This window comes from Primulina tabacum, unplaced genomic scaffold (genome assembly GCF_025594145.1).
Source record: "Primulina tabacum isolate GXHZ01 unplaced genomic scaffold, ASM2559414v2 Contig777, whole genome shotgun sequence".
In the NCBI taxonomy this organism is placed as follows: Eukaryota; Viridiplantae; Streptophyta; class Magnoliopsida; order Lamiales; family Gesneriaceae; genus Primulina; species Primulina tabacum.
The window spans coordinates 24,022-43,375 of NW_027459905.1; the positions used below are offsets into that span (position 1 = coordinate 24,022).

General features: G+C 32.7%; 3 protein-coding genes and 1 long non-coding RNA gene across 4 annotated transcripts; 1 reads left to right on the forward strand and 3 right to left on the reverse strand.

Annotated features, from left to right (window-relative positions):
• Nucleotides 1–408: 408 nt before the first annotated feature.
• Nucleotides 409–4,574, reverse strand: LOC142534991 (la-related protein 1C-like). Its single transcript, XM_075641642.1, has 8 exons — nucleotides 4,185–4,574; nucleotides 3,780–3,997; nucleotides 3,434–3,687; nucleotides 3,210–3,357; nucleotides 3,021–3,111; nucleotides 2,275–2,346; nucleotides 1,976–1,984; nucleotides 409–540 (listed from the first exon to the last, which is right to left on the reverse strand). The coding sequence occupies exons 1-8, from the start codon at nucleotides 4,572–4,574 to the stop codon at nucleotides 409–411; spliced, it is 1,314 nt and encodes a 437-aa protein (XP_075497757.1).
• A 3,354-nt stretch (nucleotides 4,575–7,928) lies between these two features.
• LOC142534992 (F-box protein At4g35930-like) lies at nucleotides 7,929–8,377 on the reverse strand. The gene is made up of 2 exons (XM_075641644.1): nucleotides 8,253–8,377; nucleotides 7,929–8,190 (listed from the first exon to the last, which is right to left on the reverse strand). Exons 1-2 carry the CDS (start codon nucleotides 8,375–8,377, stop codon nucleotides 7,929–7,931), a joined length of 387 nt encoding a protein of 128 aa, XP_075497759.1.
• Nucleotides 8,378–9,397: 1,020 nt separating this feature from the next.
• On the forward strand, nucleotides 9,398–10,173 carry LOC142534996 (uncharacterized). The gene is made up of 2 exons (XR_012817307.1): nucleotides 9,398–9,479; nucleotides 9,790–10,173. It is a non-coding gene; the product is annotated as an uncharacterized LOC142534996 (long non-coding RNA).
• Nucleotides 10,174–13,606: 3,433 nt separating this feature from the next.
• On the reverse strand, nucleotides 13,607–17,800 carry LOC142534993 (la-related protein 1C-like). Its single transcript, XM_075641645.1, has 6 exons — nucleotides 17,411–17,800; nucleotides 16,658–17,222; nucleotides 16,434–16,581; nucleotides 16,245–16,335; nucleotides 15,500–15,571; nucleotides 13,607–13,738 (listed from the first exon to the last, which is right to left on the reverse strand). The coding sequence occupies exons 1-6, from the start codon at nucleotides 17,798–17,800 to the stop codon at nucleotides 13,607–13,609; spliced, it is 1,398 nt and encodes a 465-aa protein (XP_075497760.1).
• Nucleotides 17,801–19,354: the final 1,554 nt, after the last annotated feature.

The following is a 19,354-nucleotide window of genomic DNA, read 5'->3' on the forward strand; positions in this document are numbered from 1 at the left end:
TATAATATAAGATGTTTCTGGGGAAAAAAAATAAAAAAAAAGAGAGGCAATAGACTCTGGACAATCACGAATCCAACTAATTACCAACGACTATAAGAAATAAGTGGAAGTAAACCAATATCTTCCGACGGTGGCTAAAATATAGCTAGAAATTGTGTTAGTCTTTTTATCATGTATATGCAGATTAGAAATATTGAGAGATTGAGGACTTGATCCTGTAGAATACAGGATAGTTGGCATTATCCATTTTCTCCAGTAACCCTTCCTACTCACCTATTCTACCTGCAAGAGTAAGAAAAAAAATCGCCTAGATGAGTTAGAGACCACCACAAACTCTGAAAAGCAGCCTAAAATATAGAGTTGTTGTGTGTTCAAAGTCCCCACTTATGATAATAGTATCGCTAGAAACTACGTGTTTTTCTTTTCATCATTTATATGCAGACTAGAAATATTGAGAGAATGAGGACTTGATTCTGTAGGAAACATGATGGTTGGAATTATCCATTTTCTCCAGTTACCCTTCCTCCTCACCTTTCCTCCCTGCAAGAGTAAGAAAAAAATCGCCTAGATAAGTTAGAAAGCACCGATGCTCTATCTAAAGTGCATGTTGTGGGATGAAATGTCTACAAAATACCCGAAGGATATATAGATATATAGAACAAGTCGGATGAGAAAGCTGAAAAGGGGATATTAACAGATTTTGCTCTTAAGTTAATCTAATTTTTGGAGGATAGTATATAATGGATAAATACTAGTAAATCTAATTTTTGGAGGATAGTATATTAGCAAGAGTATATGATTTATTTGGGTGATATATTCTCCGAAATATCAAACTAAAACATGCTCCCACATTATTCTTATACTCAAAAATATCAAACTAAAACATGCTCGAAATATATAAATAATCCATCTGTATAAATATATTTCAAAATATTTTATAACATTGTATTCTTGTTTAATTATGTGCTCGATATCTATCTAGTTTTTCAAAAGTTGATCCGCAGCCAGCATGATTCCCATTTCCTTGGAATAATTGTACAACACTTAACATTGAATTATCTAGAAATCGAAAAATACCATGGATTGCCCCAATTTAGGCTATCTTCGATTAGTTTCAATTTGAGTAAAAAAATAAAAACATATAATACATAAATTACATTTGAATTAATACAAAAATTAAATAAATTCAAAATTGAATTAAATGAATTGATATAATCAATGCAAACAATAATTAAAGTGGTCATTTATTACAGTACACACACACATATATAATTAATTTTGATATCCTGCACACCTACCGTACACACTTTTGTGAGCACCGATGAGGTGTCACTCATCTATTGGATGTGATGAAATATAGAAAAATTACACATCGAATGGATGAGTGATATATATATATATATAACATTGCAATCATTGTGTTTAAAATTTATTTATACAGTTTGTAATAAAAATTAAATATATCATAGTAACACAAATCATATCACAAATTAAATTGATTGATATAATCAATGTAAAAAATTTTAATTTAGTTTATATTTTCAATAAAGTTTAGTTTCAATTTGAATAAAAAATAATAAAAAATATATAATATATAAATTATATTTTAATTAATATAAAAATGAATTAATTCAAATTTGAACTAAATGAATTGATATAATCAATACAAACAATAATTGAAATTATCATTTATTGTAGTACATATATTTCAATATTAATGATATATCTTTTCTTTTTTAGAAATAACATTTTGACGGGAAATTAATATTTTGGCAAAATATTAGAGTACTTGGTAAAAGGACATCGTAAAATGCACAATTGTATTTTAAAAAAACCACTAAAGAACCAGTTGTTTCCTCGTTCAATGATTTTACTTCTTAACCTATATTGCTCATTAAAGAAATTGAGGACTTGATCATGTAGAATACAAGAAGGTTGGCATTATCCATTTTCTCCAATTACCCTTCCTCCTCACCTTTTCTCCCTGCAAGAGTAAGAAAAAAAATCGCCTAGATGAGTTAGAAACCACCAATACTCTATCTAAAGTGCATGTCGTGGGATGAAATGTCTACAAAATACCCAAAGGATAACAAGTCTATAGATATATAGAACAAGTCGCATGAGAAAGCTGAAAAGGGGATATTAGCAGATTTTGCTCATAAGTTAATCGCATATTCACTTGTTTTTTCAGTAAAATTTTGGACTACACTACTAGTAAAAGATTTACTATAAGAAAAGTGGTATTGCGAGGATCAAATATGCGATACATTTCACCTGTATTTCCACCACATTCGAAGCTCGCAAAGCATCCAATATAAGTTGGACATTGTCTGTCAGCTCCCTAATCTGAAAAATTGAGAATGTATAATATTAGTATTCATAGTTAAGTCTCATCGTAATAGGTGGCAAATCATTTAAAAAGTTTGATATGATCAGCCATAAAATATCCAGCTGCCTCTGTGACTATGATAAGAGGTTAAATGGCAGCACTAACAGTCGATTTGGTGTTTCAAATCATGGCAGGCAAGATTTTCAGCCAGAGATGCTTTTGATCCGATCAGGCATCTCCAAATTCCACTCCAAAGACAACTTACATGAATAACTAACCCGTCCAAGCTACTTCATTCTCAAAATAGTATCATTGTTACCTAATGAAACCAACTAAAAAGAGTGTACCATGATTCTAATGTGCATTCTTGGTCATACAAATTTACCATTTCCATATCAATATAAATCTTCTGATAAACTCAAGCGTATTACAGTTAGATATCAATTGTCATTTTATTTCATCCAAGAATAATCTAACAAAACCGAAACATTTCAAAATTCTTAACCTATATTGCTCACTAAATTCCAATTAAAGAATCAAGCTTTTGATATTTTCAACTTTCTGATCTAGAGCCTCAAAATTTCTCTTCTATGTACCAACAATCAAAAAAGAATCGCAAGTTTAAGTTTAGATAAAATGGATAAAGAAATAAGCATAAGCAGGAAATTTTTCATTAATTTGACCGACTTACTTTCTTAAAGCTTGCTATTAAGTTTATGGGAACCCATCCATCCACATCCATTTTCTGGCGCAAATATGTGTCCTTCACCAAATTATCATCACTGCAAGATACATGTGAAAATCCAAGCGTTGATACCATGCGCAAATAGACAGCAATGAGCGGATGAATCATTTAGTATGCATAACAAAAATAACATACCAAAAATAATAATCTATCTGTTTCACAATTTTGGAAGGCAAGTGAGGATCAGGTATGGGAGACGACATTGGTGCATATGGAAACATAGGCATGTGCCCGGGTGAACCTGGGTGGGGTCCAAGAGCAAAATACGTAAAAGATGAAGCATCTGCAAATTGAAACAAAATATAATTAGCACGCAAGATAATCTACAGAAGCAAGTATCTCAAAGCAGCAAACCTCACCATTGTAGAACACTGGGGGACCATAGGGCCGCGCACCCACAGGGGGAGGTGGAGGAATAAAAGGAGCACTTGAAACTGGACCACGTATGAAGGGCCGAGAGGCGACACTCTGCTGGGGTGCAAGGTTTACTCTGCTGCCAAAAGATTGATGGTTATAGCTCCAATCATCAATCCAACGTTCCTGGTATCGTTTGCTACCATGGCCATGATTAGAAGAACCATTCCCTTGAAGTTGCGGTCCACTGTTGTTCCTTCTAAAAGGACCACGCGGATGGTGTGGCTCATGCCCACTGTGAGATCCTCCTCTCTGTCCAACATCCCAACGTGTGTTGTCCCTAGGAGATACCCCGAAGAGATGCTGGACTTCACTGGCTTAAAAGGAGACGCTTCAACCACAGAACTGTGTGAATTTGGTGCTTGAGAAAAGCTGCCGTTGGCTGTTATGTTTCTGTGACTTGTCCTGTCACCACCTAGCTCCGGAGAACACTGGCGGATAGGAGATTCATGGTTCGAAGCTGAATTTGTTGCTACTTCCTGTGAAGACCAAGAGTCAACTGACGTCCCCTATTATTCACAAAAAGAAAATTTCGTAAGGAAAGCAGTCTAACTTGTACGAAACTTGATCATCGAGTTCATAATAGCACTAGAAGCATATATAATAAAACCCAAGCAACTAAGAACATCAGATAAATTGAACAGGTAGATTAAAAGGGCCAAAATATAGAGAACAACAATGACAGAAATAATAAACCTGTGACAGAATGATTGGTTCGTGAGAGAGTTCTTCAAGAGAATCAGTCGAACTCGAAGAAGCCTTCGTGGAAGCACGAGCTGATTTGGAGAAATCAGGCCAAGATGCTGTCCCCATCAAAGCACCAACCTGCGGAGCAACACCATTAGCAGGATTGTTCCAAACACACTTCTTGGTTACACCAACATTCTCACTTCCCTCAGCCTGACCATCCTCGGCCAAGAAACTAGCAGGTGGTGCGATTAATTGGTTTAGGAAAATTTCAGAAGGCAAAACGTGCTTCTGATCAGAGATACTCGAACATGAACAAGGCGACGCGAGCCGTGAATGGCGATCAATAACAGAATTTACAGATTGAACAGAGGCGGAGGAGTCAGAAGCAGTAGCCATTGCAGAAAACAAAAAAATAGGTCAGGCAACTGAACATCAAACCCACCAACACAATCGAATCGATTAAAGAAAACCCAAAAATTCCCACTCGAAATCGAAATCGCCTATCTCCGCCCGTTTTCTTGTTCGGAAGCAAATAAAAGTGCAGTGTTCTAGTCTCCCCGCATATATATAGAGCAATGAAGCGGGGAATTAGTTTCCTACGACAAATATAATTACAGCTCGGATTTAATTAGGATATACGTATTTAGTATCAAGATAAAAAGATAAAGGTTAATTTTATTTATTTATATATCGGAACAAATAATATTTTATATCTCGAAAAAAAAAAACAAAGAAGTAAAATAATCGATATTTAAAATCCGATATCTTTTATTTATAAAAACAAAGCCTATGTTTTTAAAAATCGAAAAATCTTTAATGATTTATAAGGTGATTTATATCAAGTTTTACTTTTTAAAATTTTGACATATGGTGATGATATAATTTATCTCCAAATTATCATTAAGAAGATCTTATCTTTGTATTTCAAATTGTTTCACATTAACTTTTGCTAGAAAATTTTGATAGAATTAAATAAAACTCAAATACAAGATTAGATAAGAAAAACAAAAAACTTACTCTAAAATTACTAAAAAAATAAATAATCTAAATAAGAATAAAATATTTACTATTGTCATATTAATTTTTTCCTAAAAAAATAGCCGATTTATCTTTAATACCATACTTTAAATAAATAATAATTAATGTATAACATAACTATACTTTCAAAAATATAGATAAGGATTGGATGTTCAAAATTTGAAAATATGGTGAGAATAAGAACATGAGTGTTACTTCTGTTCTTAGATAATATAGAGATTATAATTTGCTTTAATCATTCTAAATCAATTGACAAAAATATTCTTTTAATTAAATAAAAATCATGATAGAAATCTACGTTAAACTAAATAGATTTTTTTTGTCAATTGACATGTAATAATTGTTCTAAATAATTTATGTACTAATTGATTCAAGCCCAAAAAATTATTAGAAAAAATTGGCTCTACAAGTATTTGTCACTGGTTCAACCCTAAGAATTATTATTATGGTCTGATTCATCTATGCACTGCTATCTAGAATATAGAGGTGATTTCAACATGTTCAAGAGTTGATTTTTGTCGTATAAGATTATTCATGGTACACACGTAGCATTTTGTTCTAAATATCACTTATTTTTTTGTGTTCCTGTTGATGATTGTATCTAATATTATTCTATCACATCTCATGCACATGTAAACGCCACAACATAACGAACTCTTATATCAACTAACAAATACTTCGTATTTGCTCTTATTTTATGAAAATGGCAAAACCGATTTTTTATAAGAGTGCATTTTATGTCATTATAAACTCATTTAAGTGTTCAATTTTCTATATAAGAAGAAATATCAAAGACATGTTTTCAGAAGTCCTCAATAAGCTCATCCATTTAAAAATTTAGCGGTGGTAATATTTTTATTAAATATTGTATATTTGTCCCGGAATCATGAAATACAAAACCTAAAGTGCCTCTTAAAACAAAATATAAACCGTACCGTTATCATAGCACAATTTTAGTACAAGGAAATGAATCCCTCTCTCTTTATTCTTAGGTAAATGAAAATGTTCTTTGTTTATGGAAAATCAATTTAAAATAGGAAAGGTTCAAGTATATTCTAAGGGTGTGATTGGTTGAGTGGATTAAACAATGATAAATTAATAGTCAAACACTTATCCAATATTTGGTTAAAATTTTAAGATGTTTTAATAATCATTTTGATCCGATTTAAGATCCAATTTTTTAGATAACTATTTGATTATTAATCTAACAAATCAAGTGAGATACACTATCAAAACTTAATAAATTACATTTTTCTCCTCTTATTTCTTAGAGTGTTAAGTTATTTATTGAATAAAGAGCGAGTCTTATGTGAGACCGTCTCACGGATCTTAATCTGTGAGACGGGTCAACCCTACTCATATTCACAATAAAAGTAATACTCTTAGCATAAAAAGTAATACTTTTTCATGGATGACCCAAATAGAGATCCGTCTCACAAAATACGACCCATGAGACCGTCTCACACAAGTTTGTGCCTTGAATAAAAAATTTATTTTAAAATGTTGTACGTTAGATGTCGATCCTGATATTTAATATATATCATTATTATTTAATTTGATTTAAACTTTAAAAAATATAAAGATATATTTTATTTTGAAAAAAATAATTTATTTGTATATATTTTAATAAAATAATAAAAACTAAATTTTAATGTTGGTTATGCTTATCAATAATATTTTTATTTTTATTATATTTAATTTTATGATATTACACATATTAATTCAGAGATTATTAATATCGTTATTATTAACATTATTATTATTATTATCTAATATTATGTATTGCTTTGAGCACAACAAATAAGTAAACTTAACAAGGGTTATAATATTAAATTTATTAATACGCAAAAACTTGTGTGAGACGGTCTCACGGGTCGTATTTGTGAGACGGATCTCTTATTTGGGTTACCCATGAAAAAGTATTACTTTTTATGCTAAGAGTATTACTTTTTATTGTGAATATGGGTAGAGTTGACCCGTCTCACGGATTATGATCCGTGGGACGGTCTCACATGAGACTCACTCAATATTTAAAAGCTAATCACATATTCAAAATATTGAACCAAACAATCTTAATAGTATCACATAATGTTTGATTATCTATAGCATAATTAATCATTTATTTATCTCATCACTTGTACCAAACACACCCTAATAGAATAAGAAAACATGAAATGAAATAAATATTTTAAAGATTCGTCTTGTCTTATTAACCAGTTGAAATCGACTACTGTGTTAGATCTATTGTCCCTACTAATGCACTAGCACATTATAATCGGTTGGGAGAATTCAGAATCGATTGGACAATATCTTTGTTAGATGACTTCCGAAGAAGTTTTTTTGTTTGAAAACCTCTTTCTCCAAATCCACTAAGATTGGACGTTGATGCAGGATTTGATGTATCCTGGAACCAGTTCGACGTTGGTGCAGTAGTTGGTGATCCACAGGGTGTTTTAGACTGTTCAAACAGTAATTCAACCGACGGTCAAGATGATATTTAAGTTCTAGAAGTTCAACCACTTATTGATTCGGCGGATTTCCTATGACAACAGAATCTTTAGGCCCCAAAATTCACAAGCACCTAAACTGACTAGAAAAATTTCACCAGGCGGGCCTACTCCAAATCTCCAGAAACTATACCAAAAGCAATCATGCCAATGTTCTAGCTATACACATATATGGAACAAAAATAATACCAGAAAACAGCAAAAATCAACGAAGATTGTTTTGCGCAACCGCTTGGCACAGTTCATCCTCGTAGAATAGGGCTCTATTAGAAGCCAAGGATTTGCAGACAGGTTTCGGCAAAAAGGATGGCACCAAACATTTTGAAGAAAATGGGGATTCTTGGAAGAGAACAGCTGCAATTTGGCGCATCTCAGTGCATTTTAGACGAGAAGGGGGACGAGGGCCATGCTTAGGTGCCTTGGGTGAGTGAGGACTGCCAATCCACACTCCTTTTCCACCTCCCTTGCTGCAAATGGTTCCAATATGTTTCAACATTTTTTGTTTGTAGTAGACTTCTTAAGTACAAACAACATATTGGAACCATTTGGTTTGAGTGGTTGTAGATTCAATTTCTTGATTTTGGTTTGATCGTACGCTTCTAATGCAGGTGGGTTATCACGATTCAAGGGGTTTGGTGGTTTCACCCACCCCATAATTATAATGTGTTTTTTCCTTAACATTGATTTGTTCTCCCGTGGTTTTTATTGTTTTAGGGTTTAGGTTTTTGCTATGTACCGCAAATTGGGGGTTTTCAGCATATTTGGGGATTTAGAACATTTAAAGAAATTATAATTTTAGGCTATGTTTGGACCTTGGGTGACAGAGAATGTGAAGAAAACCATCATTCATACTGAGAACCCCAAGGATGCAGTTTTCATTTTCTTTGTGATTGTGTGGTGTAGGATTTTGGATGTGAATTTTGTGCTGTATAGGTTTTTGGAGTTGATTAAAGGTGATTTTTCAATCACCTTATGATTATTTTTTTCAGAAACGTCTCACGCAGCGACTACCGAATTTAGAGGGATGTTGATCTTTAGTAGTACTTTCTCTCGAATTATTCTTTATGCTAATGAAGGAGCTGTCCCTGCTATGCAGTTGGTACCATATTGGGAGCAATGACTGGAGCGCTTATTGGCCAAGAGACAGAAAGTGGATTTGTTAGAGGGGCTTCGGTTGGTGCCATATCCGGTGCTGTTTACTCCATCGAAGTCTTTGAATCATCACTTCTTTTGTGGCAGTCCGATGAATCTGGGATACAGTGTCTCCTGTATTTGGTAAGTCTTATCTATTGAATGGATTAATAATCTTGAGTCAATACTATTCAATTGCAGACGTGATAATTCTGGCATTCAATCTTCGAGATTTATAGCATGTTTAGTAATCTGATTGAGTTTGGAGCTGATAATCTGACTGTACAGATTGATGTGATAGTGAGCCTTCTAAGTGGCAGACTTGTCCGCGAGCGTATTGGTCCAGCTATGCTAAGTGCCGTGCAAAGTCAGGTATTATGGTGCTCGATTGCTTTCTTTTGAAATAGGGATGACAGTATTTTTACTTTTTTGACTTACGAAATTTTCTTCGTAATCAGATGGGAGCTGTAGAAACAACATTTGAAGACGTTCCCGACATTTTTGACACTGGCGGGGCAAATGGTTTGTTAGTAGACACAGTTGAAAAGTTCCCAAGATAAGGGTTGCAAGAGACGACATTGTTGATACTTCCGGAGAGGGAGTCTCTTGTTCTGTTTGCCTTCAGGTACTGTTCTAATTTCTTTCCCTTTTTATCTGTCTCTTGTTAGATAAACTACATCAGTGCACCTTGACTTTTGGCCTATATAGTGACATTTATGAAATTTGCGTAATTTCTATGACAAAGCAATTACGCATACGACACATCCTACATCTACGCTCGTTGTGGGTATTCATTTATATCCACCTAATTTCAGAAGAGGCCATTGTAATTATTCAAGTGTTGGCCAAAGTTTGAGCTCTTTGTATATAGACTTCTTTTATCGACAAGTTGAACTGATTTAGAAGAATCTGTCCATGCTTTTAAATATACGCAGGACTTTCAGCTAGGGGAGACCGTGCGAAGTTTACCTCATTGTCACCACTTGTTTCATCTACCTTGCATCGACTCTTGGCTGGTGAGACACGGTTCTTGCCCGTTGTGTAGAAGAGTATTTTGATGCTCTTTTTGTACGGCGAGAAACACCAGCTTGATGATATCCTCTTACTCGTATACGGCCTCTCTATTTGTTCAATAAATCCGTAGTTTTAGATTGGCTAGGTGCAGCTCTATGTATGTAGTTTCTGAGCAACATCTTTCGTGTTCGGTCTCTGCGCTGATCACGATTTTGTAAAGAAAATTTTGAGGTGTGGTTTGTATTCCCTCACAGATCCTACGTACACACAATGTTTGTTTGCTATTAGTATTTTCTTTATCATCACTAGTTGTGTTGTTACATGGCATTGTATCGTATCCATCTTGTATGACGTGGATAATTTGACTATTCCTATAAATCATCGTAAATTATGCAAATTAGTACAGGCGCATAATATATTTTCATTTCTTATTCATTTATAAATATTGTTCCATAGTTTATTTATCAATAAAGTTCAATTTTTCTTGCTTGATTTTCACTTCATTCACAACCATGCTTTGCACTTTCTAACCATTTTAATTTTAACGCTCATCTGGTGTAACTCTTTATTCTTGTTTTTTTTAAAAAAAAAAATCTATTAAGTGTAAGTATTTTAATTTATAACATCGGATTTCAGATTATCTTTTATGACAATCGAAATCACCTGTTTACCATGTAATGAAAAAAATCTCTCACAGTCCAATGGCTAACAAGAAAGTGAGCAATCAAACTACCATTTCAATTCAATCATATGAAAAATTTGAGAATTCTAAAATTGGCTACAAGTCCGTGAGAAAGCTAGTTTTTTTAAAGAACTTTCCTAAGCTAAAGAGATAAAATGAAAGTACTTTTTTATGATATATCAATGAGAATGGAGAGTCCTCCTCCCAATCCATACATACATGATCGATAGAATACTACGTAAGTAGGACAGTCAACTTTATACTGTTTACTTTTGGATTTGAAAAAGAATGCATTATCATTCATTTTGCAATAATTTCTTTAAAAAAAGTATATTCATCTTATTAGCGGTTCTTTTTTTTTTTTTTTTTTTTCAAGGAATCGAAATAAAATTAGGAGAAAATTATCTCAACTACATTTTCTGAACCAAAACAAATTAAGGCTCGGCTGAGCAAATATTTTTAGTATTTTACAAATATAAAAATAAAAGCATGTGTTTGGATAAATTTTTTGTGAAATATTTTTAAAAAGGTGTTCTACAAAGAACAATTGAGAGTTTTTTTTTATATATTTTTAGAAATAAAGGTAACGATAAAAATCGAAACATACTACTCTTTAATTATAAAAACGATTTTAAATATAGTCCAAATGCATATTTGTTCTTAAAACAACTTCAAATCTTTATGGTATCGAGACATTGAAATTATTTTACTTTTCACAAATATTGCATAGTTACGCAATTATTTCTGTATGAAGTTCCAAAATACATGTCATGATAAGAACCAAAACTAATTCAATCTTTTCAAAAAAAAATAATAATAATAATTCAATCTTTACAAAAAAAAATTCGGTATTGTTAGCAATTTATTTGAAGTTATACTAAAGTAAATTTAAATATTTTAGTCCGATCAAAAACTCAAAATGTAACAAGTTAATAGATCGAAAAGTTTTATTTTTTCCCTACAAAAAAAATGACCGATTTCAAACTTTAAAATCTTTCTTGATTCAAATTTCAGTTCCATACCTGAATATGAACTAAGAACCACCGTGAAATACCAAAACAAACGTGTTTAGCAAGGGCAATATAGGTATTTCGCGAGAGATACACGACAAAAGACCCAAACAATTCATCCATGCACGATGATAGAAGAACATGCTACCCACTCAACTCATTCCCCTCTCTACTCTTGACTAGTCCCAAACATTTACAATTCTTAAATCTCAAAGCCGACAGCCAAAATGGGTTTCATACAGGAAACGGAAAAAAAACCTCTATCTCGAATCGTCGTGAAAAACACTTTTCCAACGATCATCATCCGATCACGAAAGCGATTCTAGTATTGTGATTGTGCCACAACAACAACAAAAGGAAGATTCAGCAATGAAATAAGCAACATCTTGTATGAAGAGACTATGGGTACAGATTTCTTGTCAAGAAAGATATGGTTGGTCTTACTTATTCGCGCCGCAAACATATATACATAGAGAGAATTTTGTTAGCAAAGACGAAAATGATCTTGTAAGTTGGCTGATTGAGGAAATTTGATTATTTTATGAGTCAAAATTTGTTTCTTATGTAATAACTTGTCTTCTTGTGTATCTCATAACATAGTAATTGAATATTATCATACGTTTTGAAACCATGGCAGCACTCAGGCGAAAAATGATTCCAAATACGGACAATGACAATATTTTAGTAATTCCTACTTTTAAAATAAACAGATATCAAATCTATTTTGGTCAGACTTATTGTGACAAACATGCCCTAAACCATATATTACTTATGATAACATAATGCATGTTTGCATATATTTATACAGGCTAGAAAGGCATTCAGAAAGTCTGGTGAAGTTGCAAAGCCCTCGTTCGAGGGGTTATCGTCCGAAGACAAGCACGCTTAGCCTTGCAATGCATGCACGCACGCACGCACTTGCCCAGTGCACCTCACTGTTCACGCTCGAAGCTTCTGTTTAAACGACTAGTCGAATATATAGCCTAAATGGGAGCAATTCATGGTATTTTTCGATTTCAAGAAAATTCAATGTAATGTGTTGTACAATTATTCCAAGGAAATGGGAATCATGCTGGCTGCGGATCACTTTTGAAAACTAGATAGATATCGAGCACGTAATTAAACAAGAATAAATGTTATAAATATTTCGAAATATATTTGTACAGATGGATTTATTTATATATTTCGAGCATGTTTTAGTTTGATATTGAGCTTGAATAATGTGGGAGCGTGTTTAGTTTGATATTTCGGAGTATATATCACCAAATAAATCATTTACTCTGCTAATATACTATCCTCCACAAAATTAGATTTACTAGCGTTGATCCATTATATATATAATTTCAAAAATATCATACTCGACTCAAAACCAAAACGTACGTAGTAAAACTAATTTTTGAGTATGATTCAAACTATTTTCACCGTAACAATTTATATTATAACAAAAATATATTATTTAATGCTCGTGGCCACACATTAATCGCTATGTGGGTTAGATGAAATATTTTCTTAGTCTTACTTTATAGATTTTCAAATATATTTTATTGAAAATATCTATAATTTTTGCAGTGATAAAGATGCAATTAGTAAAAATAAATCACATAAAAACCAAACAGAAAATATTCATATCCAATATTTCAATATAGATAAGATGTTTCTGGGGAAAAAAAATAAAAAAAAAGAGAGGCAATAGACTCTGGACAATCACGAATCCAACTAAATACCAACGACTATAAGAAATAAGTGGAAGTAAACCAATATCTTCCGACGGTGGCTAAAATAGAGCTAGAAATTGTGTTAGTCTTTTTATCATGTATATGCAGATTAGAAATATTGAGAGATGAGGACTTGATCCTGTAGAATACAGGATAGTTGGCATTATCCATTTTCTCCAGTAACCCTTCTACTCACCTATTCTACCTGCAAGAGTAAGAAAAAAAATCGCCTAGATGAGTTAGAGACCACCACAAACTCTGAAAAGCAGCCTAAAATATAGAGTTGTTGTGTGTTCAAAGTCCCCACCTATGATAATAGTATCGCTAGAAACTACGTGTTTGTCTTTTCATCATGTATATGCAGACTAGAAATATTTGAGAGAATGAGGACTTGATCTGTAGGAAACATGATGGTTGGAATTATCCATTTTCTCCAGTTACCCTTCCTCCTCACCTTTCCTCCCTGCAAGAGTAAGAAAAAAATCGCCTAGATAAGTTAGAAAGCACCGATGCTCTATCTAAGTGCATGTTGTGGGATGAAATGTCTACAAAATACCCAAAGGATATATAGATATATAGAACAAGACGGATGAGAAAGCTGAAAAGGGGATATTAACAGATTTTGCTCATAAGTTAATCTAATTTTTGGAGGATAGTATATAATGGATAAATACTAGTAAATCTAATTTTTGGAGGATAGTATATTAGCAAGAGTATATGATTTATTTGGGTGATATATTCTCCGAAATATCAAACTAAAACATGCTCCCACATTATTCTTATACTCAAAAATATCAAACTAAAACATGCTCGAAATATATAAATAAATCCATCTGTATAAATATTTCAAAATATTTTATAACATTTTATTCTTGTTTAATTATGTGCTCGATATCTATCTAGTTTTCAAAAGTTGATCCGCAGCCAGCATGATTCCCATTTCCTTGGCATAATTGTACAACACTTAACATTGAATTATCTAGAAATCGAAAAATACCATGGATTGCCCCAATTTAGGCTATCTTCGATTAGTTTCAATTTGAGTAAAAAAATAAAAAACATATAATACATAAATTACATTTGTAATACAAAAATTAAATAAATTCAAAATTGAATTAAATGAATTGATAATCAATGCAAACAATAATTAAAGTGATCATTTATTACAGTACACACACATATAATTAATTTTGATATCCTGCACACCTACCGTACACACTTTTGTGAGCACCGATGAGGTGTCACTCATCTATTGGATGTGATGAAATATAGAAAAATTACACATCGAATGGATGAGTGACACCTCATCGGTGCTCACAGAGGTGTGCACGTAGGTGTGCAGGATATATATATATATATATATATATATATATATCATTTGTAATCATTTGTGTTTAAAATTATTTATACAGTTTGTAATAAAAATTAAATATATCATAGTAACACAAATCATATCACAAATTAAATTGATTGATATAATCAATGTAAAAATTTTTAGTTTATATTTTCAATAAAGTTTAGTTTCAATTTGAATAAAAAATAAATAATATAAATTATATTTGAATTAATATAAAAATGAATTAAATTCAAATTTGAACTAAATGAATTGATATAATCAATACAAACAATAATTGAAATTATCATTTATTGTAGTACATATATTTCAATATTAATTATATTTTCTTTTTTAGAAATAACATTTTGACGGAAAATTAATATTTTTGGCAAAATATTAGAGTACTTGGTAAAAGGACATCGTAAAATGCACAATTGTATTTTAAAAAAACCACTAAAGAACCAGTTGTTTCCTCGTTCAATGATTTTACTTCTTAACCTATATTGCTCATTAAAGAAATTGAGGACTTGATCATGTAGAATACAAGAAGGTTGGCATTATCCATTTTCTCCAATTACCCTTCCTCCTCACCTTTTCTCCCTGCAAGAGTAAGAAAAAAAATCGCCTAGATGAGTTAGAAACCACCAATACTCTATCTAAAGTGCATGTCGTGGGATGAAATGTCTACAAAATACCCAAAGGATAACAAGTCTATAGATATAGAACAAGTCGCATGAGAAAGCTGAAAAGGGGATATTAACAGATTTTGCTCATAAGTTAATCGCATATTCACTTGTTTTTTCAGTAAAATTTTGGACTACACTACTAGTAAAAGATTTACTATAAGAAAAGTGGTATTGCGAAGATCAAATATGCGATACATTTCACCTGTATTTCCACCACATTCGAAGCTCGCAAAGCATCCAATATAAGTTGGACATTGTCTGTCAGCTCCCTAATCTGAAAAATTGAGAATGTATAATATTAGTATTCATAGTTAAGTCTCATCGTAATAGGTGGCAAATCATTTAAAAAGTTTGATATGATCAGCCATAAAATATCCAGCTGCCTCTGTGACTATGATAAGAGGTTAAATGGCAGCACTAACAGTCGATTTGGTGTTTCAAATCATGGCAGGCAAGATTTTCAGCCAGAGATGATTTTGATCCGATCAGGCATCTCCAAATTCCACTCCAAAGACAACTTACATGAATAACTAACCCGTCCAAGCTACTTCATTCTCAAAATAGTATCATTGTTACCTAATGAAACCAACTAAAAAGAGTGTACCATGATTCTAATGTGCATTCTTGGTCATACAAATTTACCATTTCCATATCAATATAAATCTTCTGATAAACTCAAGCGTATTACAGTTAGATATCAATTGTCATTTTATTTCATCCAAGAATAATCTAACAAAACCGAAACATTTCAAAATTCTTAACCTATATTGCTCACTAAATTCCAATTAAAGAATCAAGCTTTTGATATTTTCAACTTTCTGATCTAGAGCCTCAAAATTTCTCTTCTATGTACCAACAATCAAAAAGAATCGCAAGTTTAAGTTTAGATAAAATGGATAAAGAAATAAGCATAAGCAGGAAATTTTTCATTAATTTGACCGACTTACTTTCTTAAAGCTTGCTATTAAGTTTATGGGAACCCATCCATCCACATCCATTTTCTGGCGCAAATATGTGTCCTTCACCAAATTATCATCACTGCAAGATACATGTGAAAATCCAAGCGTTGATACCATGCGCAAATAGACAGCAATGAGCGGATGAATCATTTAGTATGCATAACAAAAATAACATACCAAAAATAATAATCTATCTGTTTCACAATTTTGGAAGGCAAGTGAGGATCAGGTATGGGAGACGACATTGGTGCATATGGAAACATAGGCATGTGCCCGGGTGAACCTGGGTGGGGTCCAAGAGCAAAATACGTAAAAGATGAAGCATCTGCAAATTGAAACAAAATATAATTAGCACGCAAGATAATCTACAGAAGCAAGTATCTCAAAGCAGCAAACCTCACCATTGTAGAACACTGGGGGACCATAGGGCCGCGCACCCACAGGGGGAGGTGGAGGAATAAAAGGAGCACTTGAAACTGGACCACGTATGAAGGGCCGAGAGGCGACACTCTGCTGGGGTGCAAGGTTTACTCTGCTGCCAAAAGATTGATGGTTATAGCTCCAATCATCAATCCAACGTTCCTGGTATCGTTTGCTACCATGGCCATGATTAGAAGAACCATTCCCTTGAAGTTGCGGTCCACTGTTGTTCCTTCTAAAAGGACCACGCGGATGGTGTGGCTCATGCCCACTGTGAGATCCTCCTCTCTGTCCAACATCCCAACGTGTGTTGTCCCTAGGAGATACCCCCGAAGAGATGCTGGACTTCACTGGCTTAAAAGGAGACGCTTCAACCACAGAACTGTGTGAATTTGGTGCTTGAGAAAAGCTGCCGTTGGCTGTTATGTTTCTGTGACTTGTCCTGTCACCACCTAGCTCCGGAGAACACTGGCGGATAGGAGATTCATGGTTCGAAGCTGAATTTGTTGCTACTTCCTGTGAAGACCAAGAGTCAACTGACGTCCCCTATTATTCACAAAAAGAAAATTTCGTAAGGAAAGCAGTCTAACTTGTACGAAAACTTGATCATCGAGTTCATAATAGCACTAGAAGCATATATAATAAAACCCAAGCAACTAAGAACATCAGATAAATTGAACAGGTAGATTAAAAGGGCCAAAATATAGAGAACAACAATGACAGAAATAATAAACCTGTGACAGAATGATTGGTTCGTGAGAGAGTTCTTCAAGAGAATCAGTCGAACTCGAAGAAGCCTTCGTGGAAGCACGAGCTGATTTGGAGAAATCAGGCCAAGATGCTGTCCCCATCAAAGCACCAACCTGCGGAGCAACACCATTAGCAGGATTGTTCCAAACACACTTCTTGGTTACACCAACATTCTCACTTCCCTCAGCCTGACCATCCTCGGCCAAGAAACTAGCAGGTGGTGCGATTAATTGGTTTAGGAAAATTTCAGAAGGCAAAACGTGCTTCTGATCAGAGATACTCGAACATGAACAAGGCGACGCGAGCCGTGAATGGCGATCAATAACAGAATTTACAGATTGAACAGAGGCGGAGGAGTCAGAAGCAGTAGCCATTGCAGAAAACAAAAAAATAGGTCAGGCAACTGAACATCAAACCCACCAACACAATCGAATCGATTAAAGAAAACCCAAAAATTCCCACTCGAAATCGAAATCGCCTATCTCCGCCCGTTTTCTTGTTCGGAAGCAAATAAAAGTGCAGTGTTCTAGTCTCCCCGCATATATAGAGCAATGAAGCGGGGAATTAGTTTCCTACGACAATATAATTACAGCTCGGATTTAATTAGGATATACGTATTTAGTATCAAGATAAAAAGATAAAGGTTAATTTTATTTATTTATATCGGAACAAATAATATTTTATATCTCGAAAAAAAAAACAAAGAAGTAAAATAATCGATATTTAAAATCCGATATCTTTTATTTATAAAAACAAAGCCTATGTTTTTAAAAATCGAAAAATCTTTAATGATTTATAAGGTGATTTATATCAAGTTTTACTTTTAAAATTTTGACATATGGTGATGATATAATTTATCTCCAAATTATCATTAAGAAGATCTTATCTTTGTATTTCAAATTGTTTCACATTAACTTTTTGCTAGAAAATTTTGATAGAATTAAATAAAACTCAAATACAAGATTAGAAGAAAAACAAAAAACTTACTCTAAAATTACTAAAAAAATAAATAATCTAAATAAGAATAAAATATTTACTATTGTCATTAATTTTTTCCTAAAAAAATAGCCGATTTATCTTTAATACCATACTTTAAATAAATAATAATTAATGTATAACATAACTATACTTTCAAAATATAGATAAGGATTGGATGTTCAAAATTTGAAAATATGGTGAGAATAAGAACATGAGTGTTACTTCTGTTCTTAGATAATATAGAGATTATAATTTGCTTTAATCATTCTAAATCAATTGACAAAAATATCTTTTAATTAAATAAAAATCATGATAGAAATCTACGTTAAACTAAATAGATTTTTTTTGTCAATTGACATGTAATAATTGTTCTAAATAATTTATGTACTAATTGATTCAAGCCCAAAAAATTATTAGAAAAAATTGGCTCTACAAGTATTTGTCACTAGTTCAACCTAAGAATTATTATTATGGTCTGATTCATCTATGCACTGCTATCTAGAATATAGAGGTGATTTCAACATGTTCAAGAGTTGATTTTTGTCGTATAAGATTATTCATGGTACACACGTAGCATTTTGTTCTAAATATCACTTTTTTTTGTGTTCCTGTTGATGATTGTATCTATATATTCATCACATCTCATGCACATGTAAACGCCACAACATAACGAACTCTTATATCAACTAACAAATACTTCGTATTTGCTTTATTTTATGAAAATGCAAAACCGATTTTTATAAGAGTGCATTTTATGTCATTATAAACTCATTTAAGTGTTCAATTTTCTATATAAGAAGAAATATCAAAGACATGTTTTCAGAAGTCCTCAATAAGCTCATCCATTTAAAAATTTAGTGGTGGTAATATTTTTATTAAATATTGTATATTTGTCCCGGAATCATGAAATACAAAACCTAAAGTGCCTCTTAAAAAAAATATAAACCGTA